Source organism: Delphinapterus leucas, chromosome 10, assembly GCF_059928025.1.
Source record: "Delphinapterus leucas isolate spDelLeu-1000000601 "Yukka" chromosome 10, BTC_Dleu_Yukka2, whole genome shotgun sequence".
NCBI classification, from domain to species: domain Eukaryota; kingdom Metazoa; phylum Chordata; class Mammalia; order Artiodactyla; family Monodontidae; genus Delphinapterus; species Delphinapterus leucas.
Window position 1 is genome coordinate 61930083 of NC_143138.1, and position 19029 is coordinate 61949111.

The 19029-nt window shown below is 43.1% G+C and overlaps 1 protein-coding gene across 2 annotated transcripts in view; it reads left to right on the forward strand.

The window, feature by feature from the left end:
• The window catches only part of SCN11A (sodium voltage-gated channel alpha subunit 11), a 134096-nt gene extending 117143 nt beyond the window's left edge, over positions 1 to 16953 (forward strand). For both annotated transcript variants that reach the window (XM_089919152.1, XM_089919151.1), the window contains 3 exons: positions 579 to 679; positions 4634 to 4904; positions 7835 to 16953. In XM_089919152.1, coding sequence (XP_089775278.1) covers positions 579 to 679; positions 4634 to 4904; positions 7835 to 8862 — 1400 coding nt within the window. In that variant the 3' untranslated portion in view covers positions 8863 to 16953. The remainder of the gene's footprint in view (positions 1 to 578; positions 680 to 4633; positions 4905 to 7834) is intronic.
• The last annotated feature ends 2076 nt before the right edge of the window (positions 16954 to 19029 follow it).

Here is a 19029-nt window from a genome sequence, read left to right on the forward strand (position 1 = left end):
TAGATGTTTTACGACTCCCCCAACCCCAATTTCCAGAAATGAAAATCTTACTTCATTTTTCTGTTCTTTCTTCCCCAGAAGTAAAAACATTTAAAGCTCTCTAATTTTTTTTTTCTTTTTCTGAGAATGGCTCTGGACAGATTTTTTTGAAATTTTACTAGTAATGATATATGCATTCATATATTTAGGAGAATTTTAATTGTCACTTTGTAGGATTTTTTGTTTAAATTTTTGTTACTAATTTCTATTTTTGTTTCATTGTGGTTTGATTTATACAACTTGAAATATATTCAGTTTTTGTAAAGATTCTGTGGTTGTTCGCAAAGAATTTGTAATCTTTGTTTATATTATAAAAAGAGAAATGTAACTGATAAAAGTAACATTTTTCCCTTCTTCCTTAATTTAATAAACCCTATTTCCTTTCAGCCCTCCCCCAGAGTCTCTTTCTGCTTCCCATTGGAATTTTAGGAATTGTTGATGGAAATGTAATATAACTTTAAAACTATTTCTGAAAATTCAGAACTTGTTTCCAAAAATCCATTAATGATAATTAGCTCTCATCTTCTCCATATACTTAGGTGGCCAAGACATCTTTCTGACAGAAGAACAGAAGAAATACTATAATGCAATGAAAAAATTAGGATCCAAAAAACCTCAAAGGCCCATCCCAAGGCCTCTGGTGAGAGCAGTTGATTGATTCTAAACACATAGATGCATTAAGTGGTTATGAGGAACTCATATCTGTAGTGCCATTCTCCTTTAATTTTTAAATTTATAGACTTTACCTAAGAAGTCAGTATGAACCCAGGTACCACTGATGTATGGCTCAAGTCCTTCAGAAGATTAGACATTCAAATTCAATAGTAAGAGCTTGGGCAACAACTTTAATTTACCTTTTAGTGAGCACACAACAGCTGCTTAGTATATACTCATTGCAGTGATGTGAATTTAGCAGTTAGTTTTAATTTACTCTTGGCCAATTGAAAATGTATTTATAATATCTTTTACCAACTTTTTCTGGTATGAAGTTGAGGTCATGCATAGTCACTTCCACTTCACAGGTATTTATGATAAACTTTCTATGTCAGGAACGTGCACACCTTTTCTGTAAAAGGTCAGACAGTAAATATTTTAAGCTTTGCAGGCCATGTGGCCTCTGCTGCTACTACTCAGCTTTGATGTTGTAGCACAAAAGCAGCCGTCAGCGATATAGAACAAATGTGCTTGGCTGTGTTCCAGTATAACTTGATTTATAAACACCAACATTTGAATTTCATATAATTTTCGTGTGTCAAAATTTTATTCTTTTGTGTTTTTCTCCCAAAAGTCATCCTGAGTAAAACCCATTCTGAGCTCACGGGCTACACTAAAACAAGTGATGGGCCATATTTGGCCTGTGGGCCATATTTTGCTGAATCCTGCCTTACGAGATACTAACAGGACTGCTCTGTGCTTACAGTCTAATTGAGGAGCTGGAATTTGAGAGCATTAGATTATAAAGTAATACAACAGGCACAGTTGGTAGCTCTGACAAGTGAGTTTGAAGGCTTTCAAGACAGGGAGGATCAGTGGGGCCGAAAAGTCTGGGAAAGCAGTATGGAAGAGGGGCTTGTTATCTGATACATGTAGAGGATTTGGAGATTTTCATTCAAACATGAGACCACAAATTATCAAAGGTGTGTTTAACTTCCTGCTATTCCCAGCAATCAGAACAGAGTAAAGTGTGTTCTCAGTAGTTATTTGTTGAATAAAAGAGCATGTTTTCAGGCATACACAAAATCCATCCCACTAGAATTAAACATTTGTGTTGCACTAAAAATGTCTACAAATGTCAGGGCCAAGTGTTTAGAATTTATACAATGAAGAATTTTTACAAAAGGGTTAATGATAAAATTATCAATATATTTGGGAAATTTTCATCTGATGACAGTATGTGGAACTTCATTTTACCTAAGTCAGATCTAGCTTTTAAGTACCAAACTCACTTTCTAGTACTAATTTCACTTTGAAGTTCTTATTTGAACTTGAGCCAACAAAAAAGACAGACAATTTTTATTTACATGTGCACGCTATGCAACAACCGATTCAGTACCAGTTGGTCCCAGATTTGGAATTAACTAAAAGACTCTTGAGACACATATTTACCAGTTTACTTCATGAAGGATATGAAGCCAGCAGTGCAGCACACAGCCGAACAGAAGTTGCAGTGGCATGGATGCAGCTTCTAGGCCTCTCCACTGCACTGGACATGCTAGGATGCGAGAGATGAGCTTGAAGTGAGCATGGACGGCTTTAACGAAGGGAAGCTGCCACCTCCATTCCTTAACCATCTTTTATAGCTTGTTTGTTGCATGGCTCATCGAGGAGTAGGTGCTATCCCAAAGCCCTTCCTGCATGGCTCACCAATCAAGATTTCACAATGAGTGATTCCGACAGCCACGTACAACTCACCAGTTAATGCTGAACATTTATCTTAACCTCTGTATTCCAGAGAGCAGTTTTGCATGAGATAAACCCAAAAGCATATCCCCTGGTGTCCCTGAGTTTGAGCTAAGACTTCAAATCAGCTGTTAGCCCTTAACTCACAACTTTACCTCCCCACAGATTTTTTTTAAATCTCTAAAGTCTACATATTATCTTTTGGCCTTTGGAACAAAGGAATAGCAATTGCATAGAGGGAATAATACAGCTGTTTTAACCTGAGGAGTGATGGATATTCTTTCTAGCAGTAAGAGCAAGAAATCTGGAATCATTTCTGATTCTACCTGAGGTACCCCCACAAGGTAGCTTCATTACTGGGGTTAAAAATTATCCTGAGGTATAGGAGTCCCTGTACATCTTAAAATGACATAGAATGTGTTTTGATCATCTACCACGTTTGGTAGCTTATACTTTTAATCTCCATTTTCTAAATATTAGGGTTGAACTGTAAGGCCAATGCTTACCATTCCTTACATTTATTCTCAGCCTTCGTTCTGCTTCCCTGGAGAGCACCCTTAAAAGTATCTTTTCTCCAGGTCCTTTCTGACTTCCCGGATGCATTCTCACATAGGAAATGCATTTGACATTCAAGTTTCTTCTCCAGACTCCTTGATAAAAGCTTTAGGGCTCCTGGAGCAAAGTTTGAAAGACACAAACTTACAGGTAGTATCTTACCACTGCCGTCCCGACCCTCTTTCTTCTCATTGCCCTTGCTCTCCCTGAGTTATATCATTCATTCTCTTGGTTTTAGTTCATATCAGTACTGGTGCTGTTGTACTCCACATCTGCATTCCAGCTCTCTGCCTGAGCTCCAGACCAATACCTCTACCTGCCCATGTCCCCTTGGCTGCCCCACTGGCACCTCAAACTCCATGTGCTCAGGACACATTCATCATCTCCCCCCAGAACTCCTCATCCCCTGTTCTCTGGTTGTTTGAATGCTCCACCAAGCAGAAATTATAGCCTCAGCCTTAACTTTCCCATAACCTCCTCCATTCAAACATTCTCTGACTCCTGCTGCTTCTACTTCCATATTAGTTCTTAAACCTAAATGCTCATGTCTTTCTCCACTGTTACCACCACAGACCAACATCATCTCTTGCCTGGATTACCTTAACAGATGCCAGGGGTTATAAAGATGAATTCTTAGGGGGTCTATGAGGTTTCTAAATAGAATACTATATGTATACTTTGATTAGATGATATGTAATATGAAATAATCTAATATATACATATAATGTAAAACAACCAGTGTATTGCCAAGTATGCCATACAATATCAGTGTCTGAGTTTGTGTTTAAGAAAAGTTTCCACTTAAGTAAAGAACAAAGTGGTACGTTATAGATGTTAAATTAAAGAAAATAGTGGAATAATTGAGTCATTTCACTGCACATGGTAGATTAGATATGCAAACTTGAGTTAGAACCTGTACCAGAGCAATCAGCACATTTTTACTTTGGAGCAGGCCATCCATGTACAAACCAATATGCAAGTTCACCATCAGTAATAACGTGAAATAATCAGTTTTTCTGTTTCCATTTTTAGTAATCGTTGGATCAGAATCCCATTTATCTAGCCTTATCTTTAAGTGAACAAGAATTAGAAAATTGGCATTCAAGAATTGCTTGAATACAGAGTTTTGGTTAAGTATAAGATCTGATTATTCTGAACTGACAAATGGAGGCTTGGAGATGTTACTTCTCTTTTGTCCAACATAATTATGTGAGCAAGTATTCTCTGCATTAGTATTATTGAAGTCAAAATACAGAAGCAGGTGAAATACGGAGACTGAACTTCATTTTTTATGATTAAATCCAACATGAGCTATTTTATTTCAGCAAAAACAAATCATCCACCACATCAAAGTTATGTTGTTACTAAAAATTTAATTAATTTACTTATTTGGTTTCAAAATGGAATTAAAGCTATAAGCCTACAACTTAAAATCAGTTATCTAATTAAATTTAATGAAATTAAATGAAAAAATATCTATAGAAGAATTTCTTGCCCTTTAAAAAAAGGTCTGTGCATTTTCCAAGAAACTGCTTTAATTGTAAGAGAGGACAGATGCTGCTGTATGTGCCTTTTAATGTATGTGATTTCATTCCTACAACTCAAAATGATCTATGATTCCTTTTTTTTTTTTCCTCAGAACAAATGCCAGGGTCTTGTTTTTGACCTAGTTACACACCAGGTCTTTGACATCATCATCATCACCCTCATTTTCCTCAACATGGTTAGCATGATGGCTGAATCATATGGCCAGTCCAAAGCCATGGAACTCTTCCTTGAGCGTCTCAACCTGGCCTTTGTGGTCGTCTTTACAACTGAGTGTCTCATCAAAATCTTTGCTTTGAGGCAATACTACTTCACCAGTGGCTGGAATTTATTTGATTGTGTGATCGTGGTCATTTCTATTGTTAGTAAGTAAAATTGGCAGCCAGAGGGGCTTTAATCTAAGAGCCAGAAGTCAACTTATAAATCTTATCATTTGGAATTATGTCCAGAGCGTCCACAAAGCAGAAAATTAAGCTTAATGTGATTTCTGAAGAAATAGACAGATGAACTAATGCCATTCTCTTTGGGGAGTTGCTAGGAGATACAGAGTAATTTCCATTCCCTTCACTATCTACACAATTGAAATAGAGTTAAATAATTATGTGGATAATTTATTCAACCGAGGTAGACAAAATTAAGATGACTTCAAAGTTTTTGTGGGGCTACCTGCTTTATCCAGGGAGTTGAGTCAAAGTTCTACCTTTCTTGTGCAACTAAAGAGCATTTCTTGTTTTAAGGATGTGGCATTTAGTTTCCATGTTTTTCCCTAGTTCAAAATCCATGTTGATGTCAGATCACAATTACTGTGCACCCGTGACATTGCCAGGCCTTCCCGTACCTCCTCCTTATACAGGGCCTCCATGGCCCAGCCTAGATGGGGTTTGCAAGAGTGTGTCATAAGGACAAGTAATGCTTTATCTTTATTCTGTATCTCATGTTAACTTAAACCACAGTGGGAACTACACTTGTCTCAACTGCTCGGATCCCATTCACCAACCAGCCTCACTCTATAATCAGCATATTTTTCTTAACCACAGGCAGAAATTAACTATAAGATTTATGGAAGAAGAATAGGGAAAAAAGAGGGTTATTGCCATATACCTTTTTATAAAACATACACACACACACACACACACATCAACTTTGAAATTAAATTCTTCATGACTAAGCTATAAGATTTCACTCTGGGTTTTTGAAGTCTGCTTTTAACTAAACTGATAATTTGACTTTTTATAATTGTGTAAAACTGCCCAGGGGCTCTTCTCATAGTTCAAAGAGCAATGAAGACAATGAAAACTGATTTCACAAGTGGAAGTTTTTGTGCTATCTCAGAAAGGATGCATTAAACAGATATGCTGGATCAAAATATTTTGGTTCCTATCACCACAGAAGCAATGCAGATGTTTCAGAGACCAAGAAAATGAATGGTACAGTTCATAGTCTGTTCTGGTTTCTAAGCCATAAAGTTTATGTAGATAAGGTTTAGTAATAGATCTTTCCACATGGTTACGGTTACATAGACTGTTAATCATTATTAGTCAATTCCAAGCATTATTAGTCATTTCCTGGTGAAATCGACAGCAGCAGTAAAGTTAGAAAATGATGACAGGATGAGTCTGGGGCAGCCCTGTGAGCACTTAAAGGGCTCTTCCTCCAATATGCAGAGAGCAGCTCATTCATTTCACTCTTTACTGACCTTCTGCAGGCAGTGCCAGGCACTGTAGAGTTCATGGAAATATCTCTGACTTCTGTCCTATGAACAACTGCTAAGCGATTGCAGCTACACTGCATAGCACTGTATAGCATCTTGTTCCAATGGATGAGAAGGTCCACACATTGAGCCAAGTCCTACTCACCAATGTGGGCAGTATTTTCTATGTTTTTGCCAGTTGATCTGCCATCCAGTCCTTAGCCTCTACATTTTCTCATGCTCTCCCCTGAGCTTTTAGAGAAATACAAAATGAGTGAGTCAAAGTTATTCTCTCTATGGGGTTTACAATCCAATTGAGGTATTAAGACCTACCACCTTAAGGGATCAGAAAAAGAGAAATTGATTGAACCCCAAATCACATGGTACACAAAAGAACTGAGCTCAGAGAAAAGACAGATTACTCTGGGCTTGATTACTCAAAGAAATATTCATGGAGGAGGTGGGCCTTAAAGGAGGGACCTCCTCCAGTTGCTGCTGAATTGGTTTGTAGTCAATTCCACATCTCACCGGAGTTGCCTGCCCAATTAGCATATGAATTAAACTTCCTTGATACAATCAGGCAGTCAGTGAAGTATATCATCAACTAGTTCTCTTTAGTCATTAGGCGATGGCAGGTAGTGTTGGCCACCCATCACCCCTAATGACCTTAGAGGATCCCCAGAGCAAGAACCAGGCCATGTCTTATTCAAGGCAAGCATGTTCCAGCCATTCTATAATATTTGGGCCAAAATGTGAGTTGTTTTAAATTCTTGTATCACTTGATTGCGGAGCAGGCAATGAGAAAACAGGGTGACATTTTAGGCCAAATATTTAGCAGTCTGCAGAAACCTTTGCTTGAGATGCCATTTCTGGTGTATCTACAACATCAGAGAAACTGTCTCCAATTTAGTCCCTTAAGCTTTTTGAATTAGGTCTTCCAGAAGAACTTGGAATGAGCATACTGACAAAGATGAAAGATCCATGGCAGCTTTAGCCCAAAAAGGAACATCCCAACACCACCCTCTTTCTCCAGCCCTGTCCTCGCCTATAGCAGGCTGTGTTCAAATTCCTCTATGATAAGAACCTGTTCGTTTAAGAAGTTTTGGGCTGGGATCGCACAACTTCCACTGATAACTTAGGCTCAAACTGACCTTCAGTAGCAGAAATTTCTCCTTGCATTCTAATCTAAATAACTCCATCCGTAGTTTTCCATTCTATATATACAATAAATATGGAAAACTTATATTTGTTACCCCATGAATAACTTTAAATGCCCAACATGGATAAGGTACTTCTAGTGCATACAATAACTAATAAAATAACCTGTCATAAACAGCATTTTATTTCTTTTCCTTGGGGGTCCTCAGTATTTTAGATGTCCTATCCCATCTAAAGTCCCATCTAAAACTGTACGGACCTTGGAAATTATTCTCCAACTTAAGGCACAGATATATATTTTCCCTGATATAGGTTAAAAAGTCTTAATTTTGTACATAAATTAAGAAGTAATGATAGAAAGTTGCTCCCACTCAGATTCAAGGCAGCAGAGAGAGGCTATGTCAGTCTGCCTGCTGGAAATTTATTGACCCTTCTCCTTCTCTTAAGGTACAATTGTTTCTGCCTTGAAAACCCAGGCACACATTCCTTTCCCTCCAACATTCTTCAGAATTGTCCGCTTGGCTCGGATTGGCCGAATCCTGAGACTTGTTCGGGCAGCACGAGGAATCAGAACTCTCCTTTTCGCGCTAATGATGTCTCTTCCCTCTCTATTCAACATTGGTCTTCTACTCTTTCTGGTTATGTTTATTTATGCCATTTTTGGTATGAACTGTTTTTGCAAAGTGAAGGAAGAGTCTGGAATTGATGACATATTCAACTTCAAAACTTTCAAAGGCAGCATGCTCTGCCTCTTCCAGATAACCACGTCAGCAGGCTGGGATGCCCTCCTCAGCCCCATGTTGCAATCAAAAGACTCATGTAACCCCAAGTCAGAGAACTGTCACCTCTCTGCCATAGCCATAACCTACTTCGTCAGTTATATCATCATCTCCTTTCTCATCGTGGTCAACATGTATATTGCTGTGATTTTAGAAAACTTCAATATAGCCACTGAAGAAAGTGAGGACCCTTTGGGTGAAGACGACTTTGAAATATTCTACGAAGTCTGGGAAAAGTTTGACCCGGAAGCAACACAATTTATCAAATATTCTGCTCTTTCTGACTTTGCTGATGCCCTTCCTGAGCCTCTGCGTGTGGCAAAGCCAAATAAATACCAATTTTTAGTCATGGACTTGCCCATGGTGAGCGGAGATCGCCTTCATTGCCTGGATATTCTGTTCGCTTTCACCGCTAGGGTACTTGGTGAGTCCAGTGGCCTGGATAGCATGAAAGCAGTGATGGAGGAGAAGTTCATGGAAGCCAACCCTTTCAAGAAGTTATATGAACCCATAGTCACCACCACCAAGAGGAAGGAAGAGGAAAGATGTGCTGCTGTTATTCAAAAGGCCTTTCGAAAGTACATGATGAAGACGAAGTGTACCGTGGAAGACAGGCCTCATTCACCCCTCCAGACACTCTGCAATGGAGACTTGTCCAGCTCTGGGGTGGCCGAGGGCAAGGTCCACTATGACTGAGCCCCTCACCTCCACCCCTACCTCACAGCCTCAGAGCCTTGCCTCCAGCCTCTGAGCTCCAAGGGGTCCACAGCTCAGTGTGCGAACAAGCAGTGGACTCACTGAACTAGCCATTCCATTTTTCTTTTTCTGGCTAAAAGAAATGGTGTTTCTGAGTTCACTTCAAATGGTTCTTATAGAGATATAAGATAAGGCTGCCCGACTATAACCACCGGTACTGTTTTAACCAGGAAAAAGACACTAGAATGGGCTGTAGAGCAGGGGTCTCCAACCCCCGGGCTGCAGACCACACTACTGGTCCGTGGCCTGTCAGAAACTGGGCCGCACAGCAAGAGGTGAGCAGAGGGCGAGCCAGCAAGATTTCATCTGCCGCTCCACATCACTCGCATTCCACGCAAACCACCCCTCCGCAACCCAGTCTGTGGAAATACTGTCTTCTGCAAAATTGGTCCCTGGTGCCAGAAAGGTTGGGGACCGCTGCTGTAGGGGACACTAATGTGACGATTGAAGCACAGTTCAAATTATATCAAAAGAAACTAATAAGAAACAGAAAACATTAACATTTTAAATTGTGTTTTTCCAAATGTTCTTAAGTACAGTATCCAGTACCTTTGTTTGATGTTTTCCCCTATAAAATATATGGCTTATCACACATAACTCTTCTGCATGCTAAGTGAAAATTCAAAACCTGCCAATAAATACTTATTGCAGATTTTTTTTTTAACCAGCATTAAACTTTTGGGGTTTATTTCAAACCTAAAAGCATGGTCATGACTTGTCAGTTACCACCGTATCTTTCACCAGCTGCAATCTCTGTTATATATTTCCAGGGAAAAAATAATAAATGTGACTTTCAGTTTGCATTTCATTCAGACACTACACTAAAAATCCTCTTGTTTGGTGGTTGTGTGAGTAGTGGTTTAAATGTGGTACTTTGCTTGGAATTAAAGGCGGGAGCCAGTGGTGTGCTGATAAGTGTATAACAATTGCTCTTCAGGAAAAAAAAGCCATGATTTGTAGCATTTACTGATTTCTGTGGTGAATACTCCCATCATGACTGATTTCAAGCTACCAACATGTTTCTGAACGTAGAGTTGGGAAGAGACGTCCACAATCAGTTCTCGCGAGCTGCCCGGAGCTGGCTCAGCACACCACTGGCTGGAACCAGTAAGACAGTCTCACTTACCTCTGGTTAAAATATCTGCAATGCGCAACTTGGATGGAGAGAGCAACCCCTTAACAACACCTGGACCCCAGGGCGGGGGAGCCATAAGACATACTGGTTAGCCGGTGACCTCAGGCATTTGATGAGCCCTACATTCAGTTCTGGCTGAATGTCTGCATCAAACACAGCCCAGAGAACAACCAGGTCGATCAGAAGGGCCTGGCCCCAGGAGTAGCCCAGGACCTCCCTAAAAACTGGAGATGCCCAGAGGCCAAACAAGACATTAGCTTGGACTGGGGACAAAGAACTACACTGTGATAATCTAGGCTTGGAGGAGAACCCTACAGAAATAGTCCTGGAATCCTGTATCTCAGACAGACTGGAGGAGCTGATGTGTCTGTAAGCAGCCTGGAGTCTGAGGCCTGAGCCTCTGCCCTGCCCTTCACTGTCCAGTGGAGGTAAGGCCAATGCCAGATACTGTGGTGCACGGAGGGGGTGCTTATTTACAATGTGCACAAGATCTAACCATGACTCAATATATTCATGTCCAGGGCCTGAGTTTTGTAGGCAGCCTTGTGCTCTGGAGCGTTGGCAAAAAGTAGTAATATCATTATCTAATTATTATCAATATCTAATTTTTACTTAGCATTTGCTGTGTGTCAGGCACTGGCTAAGCGTTTGCCACGCATAATCTCATCTGTACCTCACAATAGCCCGGTGAGTGTGCCGTCACTCGGCAGGTGGAGCCTGAGCCTCTGTGCCATGCTGAGGCAGGGGAGTGGCCAGAACAAGGGCACTTTTGAGACAGGGCCACAGGGCTCCCATATAGGGCTGCAAGAGCCTTGTGGAAATCACCAGTTCTAAAGTCATGGCCAGTTCTGCTTGAGGCCCTGGGGATTACCTGTGTCTTCCCTAAAAGATGCCTCCAATTATGAACTCTGGGTGTTTTACGGATCCCTACCAAGTTTTCTGGAAAAGATGGCTGGCCCTGATTCTACTAGGGATATCCCCTGGCTGGAGGCAAGGGAGGACCTGGAAGGACACGGTCTTGTCTATTCCAGATTACAGTTTAGGGGCTTGAATATAATCTGTCCTGTGCAATAGCTTCTGCCCTTCTCACACACACCTGTCCACCCCCACATGGTCCCCTTTCGCCAGTGCTGGATTCCTGGAGCCAGCTTCTGGGGAGAGCACAGGATCCCTCCCTCTGGCTTCTGCAAGAGGCTGAGCCATGCTTCCTTCACTAGATGGCAGCAAATGCCCAACATGTTCTTTTCTGAAAGCTACACAGCATCTCTGTATGATCCTAGAGCTCAAAGAGCCAGAGGGCTAAAGGGGAGAAGAGAGTCAAGGCAAGGAAGTGTTTAATTACCTTGGATGGGTGCTAGAGAACTCACACTCCCCAGAGACAGCTCTCACTGTGCAAGGAGCCAGGATACCCCCAAGAGGCAGAGATGTTGGTCTGAGCTCTGTCCTCCTGGGGCCGTGCTGAATGTCAACCATAGACAGCCCTACGGGCACATGAAGCCAGTCCCCTGTCTTCTGAGCCTTCTTTTCTCCAGGCAAATCAGCCCCTGCTCAATTCAGTCAATAGACAAGTTCCGGAGGGCCAATGCAATACCACCTTGTGCAAACTGCTTCTAACCAATGGCTCTTGACCTCAAGAGTATATGTGCTAATTGGGAGGAGATTTAGACAGGTGTTTGTGTGATGACAATACAATGCAAAATAACAAGTGCATGAACCAGGACACAGCTCTGCTCTCAAAGTGTGAGTGTAGACAGGCTCACAGGAAGGCTTCACAAGAGAGAGGGGCATCTGAGATGAGCTGGGTAATGTGTGGGATTGTGACGGATGGAGGTGGTTTGGGAGGGTGTTTGAAGGGGAGGAGACAGTATAGGCAGCACCCTGGAGTGTAAGGAGTGTAAACAGTGGAAGGAAGCACGAGCTCCTCAATTGACTGGGCTCAGAGTATAGACAGTGGAGCAGCAGCAGCTGAATCTAGAAATGGACAGTTTTGTGGAGAGCCTTGAATGCCAGAGCGAAGGGTGCTAACGTATTTAGGTAATAAGGAGGCATTGTCGGTGTTTGAGCAGGGGAGGAAATTAACTGGACAGAGTATTCAGGTGGAATGGAGGAGAAAGAGATCAGAATGCGGATCCTGGTGTGGAAGAGGCACTGAGTGAGGACGCAGGCAGGGGGCAATGCGGTGTGACTCAGATACCTGTGCCAAATGCCTGTCCATGGGGGAGGTGTCTAGGGAGGAACCTTAAGGGCCAGGGTGACAAGATAAATGGCAGCACAAGTTACCAAATTAATGAGCCTAGGAGGGATAAGGTTTTTTTCATTTATTTTTGTTTGTTTTCATGAAGGAAGAAGAAAATCTAAAAATCAATTCAGTTTTGAACATTTTGAAGGTTTAAGATGCCAGGTCCAAGTGACAATGTTCAGCCAGGCCTGGAACTTGAGGACATGGCTTGGACAAGAGTCCTCAGCACAAGGGTGACATTTGAAACCCCGGGAGCAGACTAAATCGTGGAGGGGTGAGCATACCAGAGGACTCACCCTGGGGGCCATGCTCTCAGAGAATAAAGGTGAGGAGACCGTTCAGAGAAGGGTGTGGGGAGGTAGGTGAAGGTAACACCACAACACACATCGTGGGCACAGAGCAGGCTTCACAAGAAAGTCATAGCCAACAAGATGAGATACATGATCCCACCTTTTCATCCCTTCCCACAAGAAGCATTCAAGAAGCCAGGGCACAGCGCGGTGGTGTTCCAGGAAGGGATCCCTACGCTTTCATGGAGCAAGCGTGAGAGTTTGCCTTATAAATAATCCAGACTCAGGAGCCAGCTGTTCAGGAGAGCTCTCTTGGAATGTCAGCTACTAGCACCCTGTGTCCTTAGAGAGGCTGCAATCCTGTACAGCTCCTCCTGCTCAAGGAGAGGGAGCCACTGGTCCCAGATGGTTGTTGCCTGACAACCCAGATGGAACCTCCAGGGTCATTCAGTGGGCAATCCTGTCCCTCACTGCCCAGGAGTCATCAAAGGGGCGGTGAGAAGACAAGTGCAATAAAAAAACATTTATTGAGCACTTATTCTGGACTTAGTAGCCACTTTCCAGTATTACCTTGTTTAATCTTCACAACAGCTCTAGTAGGGATAAACTATTTTGAATCTTCATTATTCTGATGAGAAAACTGAGGCATGTAGAGTGAATAAGAAGCTTGTTCAAGGCGACGTAACCAATAAGTGGCCCTGACAGAATTCAAACCCAAGCAGTCTGGCTCCAGTGCTTAAGCTATATCACCACTGTAGCACACAGAAACGGTGTGATTGAAGTTGAAGGGAAGGTACAGAGTTTTTCTCGTTATGTCCACGGATCTTTTACTATCCATTTCTTCTCCTCTGGAGACAATGCATGTCTTCAGAGTTCTTACATTGTGGAAACATCCTCTACGTGGGAGGTGCTATGCTTCCTCTCTAAATTTAACAGCCTCAATTCTATGCACTCTGTTCTCTAATACTTTGATGTAGTTTCAATCCTTTTATCATTTTCTCCCTTCTTCTCTAGGCAAACTCTGGTTAATCTATATCCTCTAGCATCTGGCATCCAGGGGGCAAGAGAGGGACTATCCCCTCCCTTTGGACAATATATCCCTATTAATGTAGACTTCAAGTGTGCTAGTCAGACAGTGGTGGTATCAAGAGGTGACAGTGAGGGTGCTGATTTAGTCTTCCTTAATCTCCATCAGTCCCCCAACCCAAGCCACCCTGAACGAGCATACAGTCTAACTAAAAGCATTGTATCCTCTGTGCCATTACAGCTTCAAGTCTCCTTACCTCCATCCCATACTCTAAGCTCTTTCTATATTTTAATATCACTTTTGGAGCCAAAACACAATGATGGCTTATACTCTTTTTCTTTTCCCCCCAGCTCTATTGAGGTGTAATTGACAAATGAAAATTGTATATATTTAAGGTGTACAGCATGATGGTTTGAAATACATATACACTGTGAAATGATTCCCACGGTCAAGTTAATTCTCACATCAATCACCTCACATAGTTACCCTTTTTTTCCTTTTGGTATACTGAGAAAACTTAAGATCTACTCTCTTAGCAAATTTCTAGTATGCAATACAATATCATTAACTACAGTCACTCTAGTGTGTGTTAGACTCCACAGAACTTATTCATCTTATAACTGAAAGGTTGTACCCCTTGACCAACATTTCCCTAATTTTCCCTCCCCACCCCCTACCCCCAGCTCCTGGTAACCACTGTTATACTCTCTGGTTCTATGAGTTTGACTTTTTTAGATTCCACATATAAGTGAGATCATGCAGCATTTATCTTTCTGTGTCTGGCTTATTTCACTTAGCATAATGTCCTCCAGGTTCATTCAAGTTATTGCAAATGGCAGGATTTCCTTCTTTTTCATGGCTAAATGATATTCTATTGTACATATATACAGGACATTTTCTTTATTCATCCATTTATGGACATTTAGGTTGTTTCCTTGCTTTGGCAATTGTGCATAATGCTGCAGTGAACACTGGAGTGAAGACATCTCTTCGAGATTGTGATTTCATTTCCTTTGGATATATATTGAATAGAGGGTTTGCTGGATCACATGGTTGTCTGTTTTGAATTTTTTGAGGAACCTCCATATAGGTTTCCATATTAGCTGTACCATTTTACCTTCCCGCCAACAGTGTACAAATGTTCTCTTTGCTCCATACCCTCAGCAACACTTGTTATGTCTTGTCTTTTTTACAATAGTCATTCAAATAGGTGTGAGGTGATATCTTATTTTGGTTTTGATTTGCATTTCCCTGATGATTAGTGATGTTGAGCACCTTTTCAGGTACCTGTTGGTCATACATATGTCTTCTTTGGAAAAATGTCTACTCAGGTCCTTTGTCCATTTTTTAATTGGGTTGTTTGTGTTTTTGCTATTAAGTTGCATGAGTTCTTTACGTATTTTGGATATTATCACCTTATCTGATACATGGTTTGCAAATATTTTCTTCCATTCTGTAGGTTGCCTTTTCCTTTAGAAAGAAGAAAATGTAAACTAAACTATAGTGACAGAAAGTAAATCAATGGTAACCTGGGGATAGGGGAAGGGTTGGTAAAAAGGGCAGATAAAGGGGCATGAAGAAACTTTGGGGGATGGTGGATTTGTTTACTATCTTGATCGTGGTGGTTTTCATTTGTAAAACCATCAAGTTTTACAAGTGAAAAATATATGTCTAGGGACTTCCCTGGTGGTCCAGTGGTTAAGACTCTGTGCTTCCAATGCAGGGGGCACGGGTTCAATCCCTGGTTGGGGAACTAAGATCCTGCATGCCGTGTGGTATGGCCAAATATATATATATATATATATGCCAAAATGTATCAAATTGTACTCTTCAAATATGTGCAGTTTGTGGTATGTCAATTATACTTCAATAAGCCTGTTTAAAAAAAAAGCCCTTGAGTTTTTTGAATCTAAATGGAAGTCTCAATATGCCTCTGGAGCTCTTATTTTAGCACTAAATCTGAAGGGAGAGGCTGCTGGGGAGACACATCAAACAAAGGTGATATCTTGCCTGGATGTGTAGAGTGGCTGCCTCAATATTTGGAAAGAAACCTTGGGATAAGAATTGGGATAACTCCTTCATTAGGGAAAGACAAAGCTCAAAACGTTTCAAGACATCATCTTGTATAGCTCCTCATTATGCAGATAAGAAAACTGATGCCCGGAGATTGGTTGTGATTTATACCAGGTCCATGATTGATAGTAGGGCAGGTTTAAGGACAAAAAGATGAGTAGACATGGCCAGGGGTTGGGGGGCTGCTCCCTATGAGCAGGGACTAAGTCCTCTGTCCCTTCTCCCCACCCCCGCAGTAGTTACTCATTGCATAGTCGTGACTGCTCAAGGGCCGTCACGCCTTTGAGTGGGTGGTCTTAGCTCCCGTTCCCCACCCCCGAGAATTAGTGAGAACCAGGTGGCCACTGAACACTCAGTATCCTGACCTGCAGTCTCTCCCAGGGCCTCACCCTTCTTCTGCCTCCCAGGGGAGGGCTCCATCCTGCAGCCTGGAAGATGGGCTTTTCTGCACCCCAGACGCTGCCCCAAGAGGCAGGAAATGCCAGGCACTCTCCTTCTCCCTACAGACCTTGTGAGCTCATTCTGGTAAAAGTTTAATGCCTAAAGTCAATTACACTTAAGAATGCTCTGCTGAGCCCCACAGCTCAGTGGCTCTTTTCTCAGAGCCACTGGGACCTGTAGCTGCCTTCCTGCTCCCTTGATGAGATGCTGAGAAAACTTCCCTGCCCTTCCTCACAGTGCAGCGGGGGCCTGAGCTCTGCTTTGCCACCAACTTGCTGTGTGACCTTGAGCAATGCCCATGCCCTCTCTGGGCCTCACTTTGACACTAACAAAAAGGAAGCTGAGAGGGTATGCTCAACTTGCTCACCCTTGCAGCCCCTCATCTCTGGGTGAGAAGAGCAAGAACAGGAGGACACATCAAGATTGGAGGCCTGAAGGGGAATGGTCAGGAGCAGAAATGCCCAAAATACCCTGAATGGGCTCTGAAGTGCACCCTGCAGCCCCAGCCAAGTCTTGAGGTGACTGTGGCCCCTATGAACAGCTTGGTGACAACCTCATGAGAGTCAGAAGCACCCAGCTAAGGCACCCCCAGATTCTCATCCTGGAGAAACTATGTGAAATCATAAATGTATATTAAGTTGCAAAATGTTGGGGTAATTTGTAACACAGCAATGGGTAACTAAAGCAACTGCATCCACAGTCTGTAAATAGTCCTTCATTCAAGTTTCCTGAACCACCTGAGGTGGATTCTGCTTTCTGACTAGTACAAGGGCTCAAGGCAGCAGCTACTCCACAACTGGCACGGAAAATATTCAATATCTGATGGCTTTTCTCCCCAAGAACAAAAAAATAACATGGGACTTTTATTTGCTCTAGGACTTGGCTGCTGTGGCTGTACTGATGTGCTCCATATGAATATCTTCTGACCCATTCATCGGATCTGGGCTTCTGGGGCAGAGCTGCTGTCCTTAGTGAGGGCCTTGGACAGGGAGAGCCTATGGATTGAGGAGGGAATAGGGCCAAGGGAGCGGAGGAGGACGGCGGGCGGGAAGGGAGAGAAAGGAAGTGAAAGGCAGACAGATAGGGAGCTCAGTGGCAGAATAGAAGATTCAGGTCTGAGTTAGTCCACAAGAACCCAGGAAGACATCTTCCCGGTCTCCACCGGCTCATCAAATGGGATCAAGATGAGAGCCAGAGAGAGTCCAGTACAGGTAAGAGTCCCTGGACTGGCAATTATGTGTGGTTAATTTAGCATTTCTAGGTGAGTTTTCTTCAAGGCGCTAAATCCTGACAGTGTTGGACTCTCAGCCTCACCGTGATGTCTGTCTCTGCAAGCCAGCATGGGCCCCTCAGAGAGCTCCAGCCTGGAGAAGACAGCGTCCCCTCCGTGGGCGGGGCACCTTCCTCCCTGCAGTCAGCCGGCAGCCTCATATTACTGCGCGGGGGTGGGGGTGGGGGTGGGGGTGGGCCCCCGGGTGCCCCCCCACCCCCGGGGCCCCCGCTTTGTACAGCTGAGCAGCCTCGGGGCGCCTTCTGTGAGTCATTTCCTGTTATTCTCCTCAGAGAAGTCCTGCCATTCTTTAAAGCAAGATTTGACATTTTTACAGGACTAACTTCTGGGGCCTTTTTGTCAAGAAAAGAAGCAGGGATACTTTCTTTTATATTTACAAAGCCATTAATTGGCTTCTTTATAAAATTAGACTCCATTATAAGCTCAATCAGAGTGGGAGCACAGCTTTATTTAGTCCAAAACATCAAACAGTCTTAAAGGATTCTTTTAAATAACGAAGTGCTCAGGGGCAAGAAGACTAGTGAGGTAGGCTCCGCCGCCTTCTTCAGCTGAAAGCCGGCAGCATTGACTCCGTGATGCATTTGCTGTTCACCTGTGCATCTCAGGTGTGCCCACCTCTGCCCTGGAGAGGGAGAAGGGCAGGAAGGAGGGGTGGTCCAGAGCCATCACCGGAGCGCTGCCTGCAGCTGCACTTCTGGCTCCAGGTACCCATCCAGCTCCAGAGAAGTGCCTGATGAGGAAGCCCCAAGTCTGATCCCGGCTCCAGACCTAGCCCAGGCACCCACAGCACCAGCCGCGTGGCTTACCACCCTCCCTGTGTTCTGCCAGTCACTGAGCTTTCAAAGGGAGTTTATCTCCACTCAGCCCAACCCAAGAAACTTCAGGAATCAGTGGTCTCCCATCATCCACATCACAGGCTGGGAACCTGGGACCAGTTGCCTAAATGACTTTGATTTCTCATTTCAGAGCACACAGAGCGTCTAGTGCAGGGTTTCTCAAACTTTAGCGTACAGATGCCTCACCTGGGGAGGTTGCCAAAATGCAGACTCTTCTTCAGTCACTCTGGGTTTGGGGGGACTGCTGAGTTTCTGCGTTTCTTCCAGGGTGATGCTGATGCTGTTGATCAAGACCATACTTTGTGGAGCAAGGATCTGGTGCAAACCCTTCCTGTAAACGGTTGGGAAGACCGAGGCCACAGGGGGAGAGTGACTTTCCCAAGATACTTCATCAGGCTGGAGGAAGGGTCTCAGGTGAGCACACCTGTCTCCTGTCACCTGGCCTCCCTTGTGATTCAATCTCACGGCTCTAGAGGGAAGTGCATCTGAAACTTCAATGCACCTGAATCACCTGCGGCCTGGTTAAAATAAAGATTCAGTAAGGCTGCAGGGGGACTGAGAATTTTCATTTCTAGCAAGCTCCCAGGTATGCCAGTGCTGCTGGTTCTTAGTGGTGAGGCCATGGACATCATACTTTATGAGGTGCTGTTACATGCATTAGCTCCTCTGAGGCTCACAGCAGCCATGGGACATGGTCAAGCCAAAGGTATTTATTCTCCCCCAATATAGGTGCTTTCCTACCTGAGGCCAGCCCAGAGACGGGCTGTGCTACTGA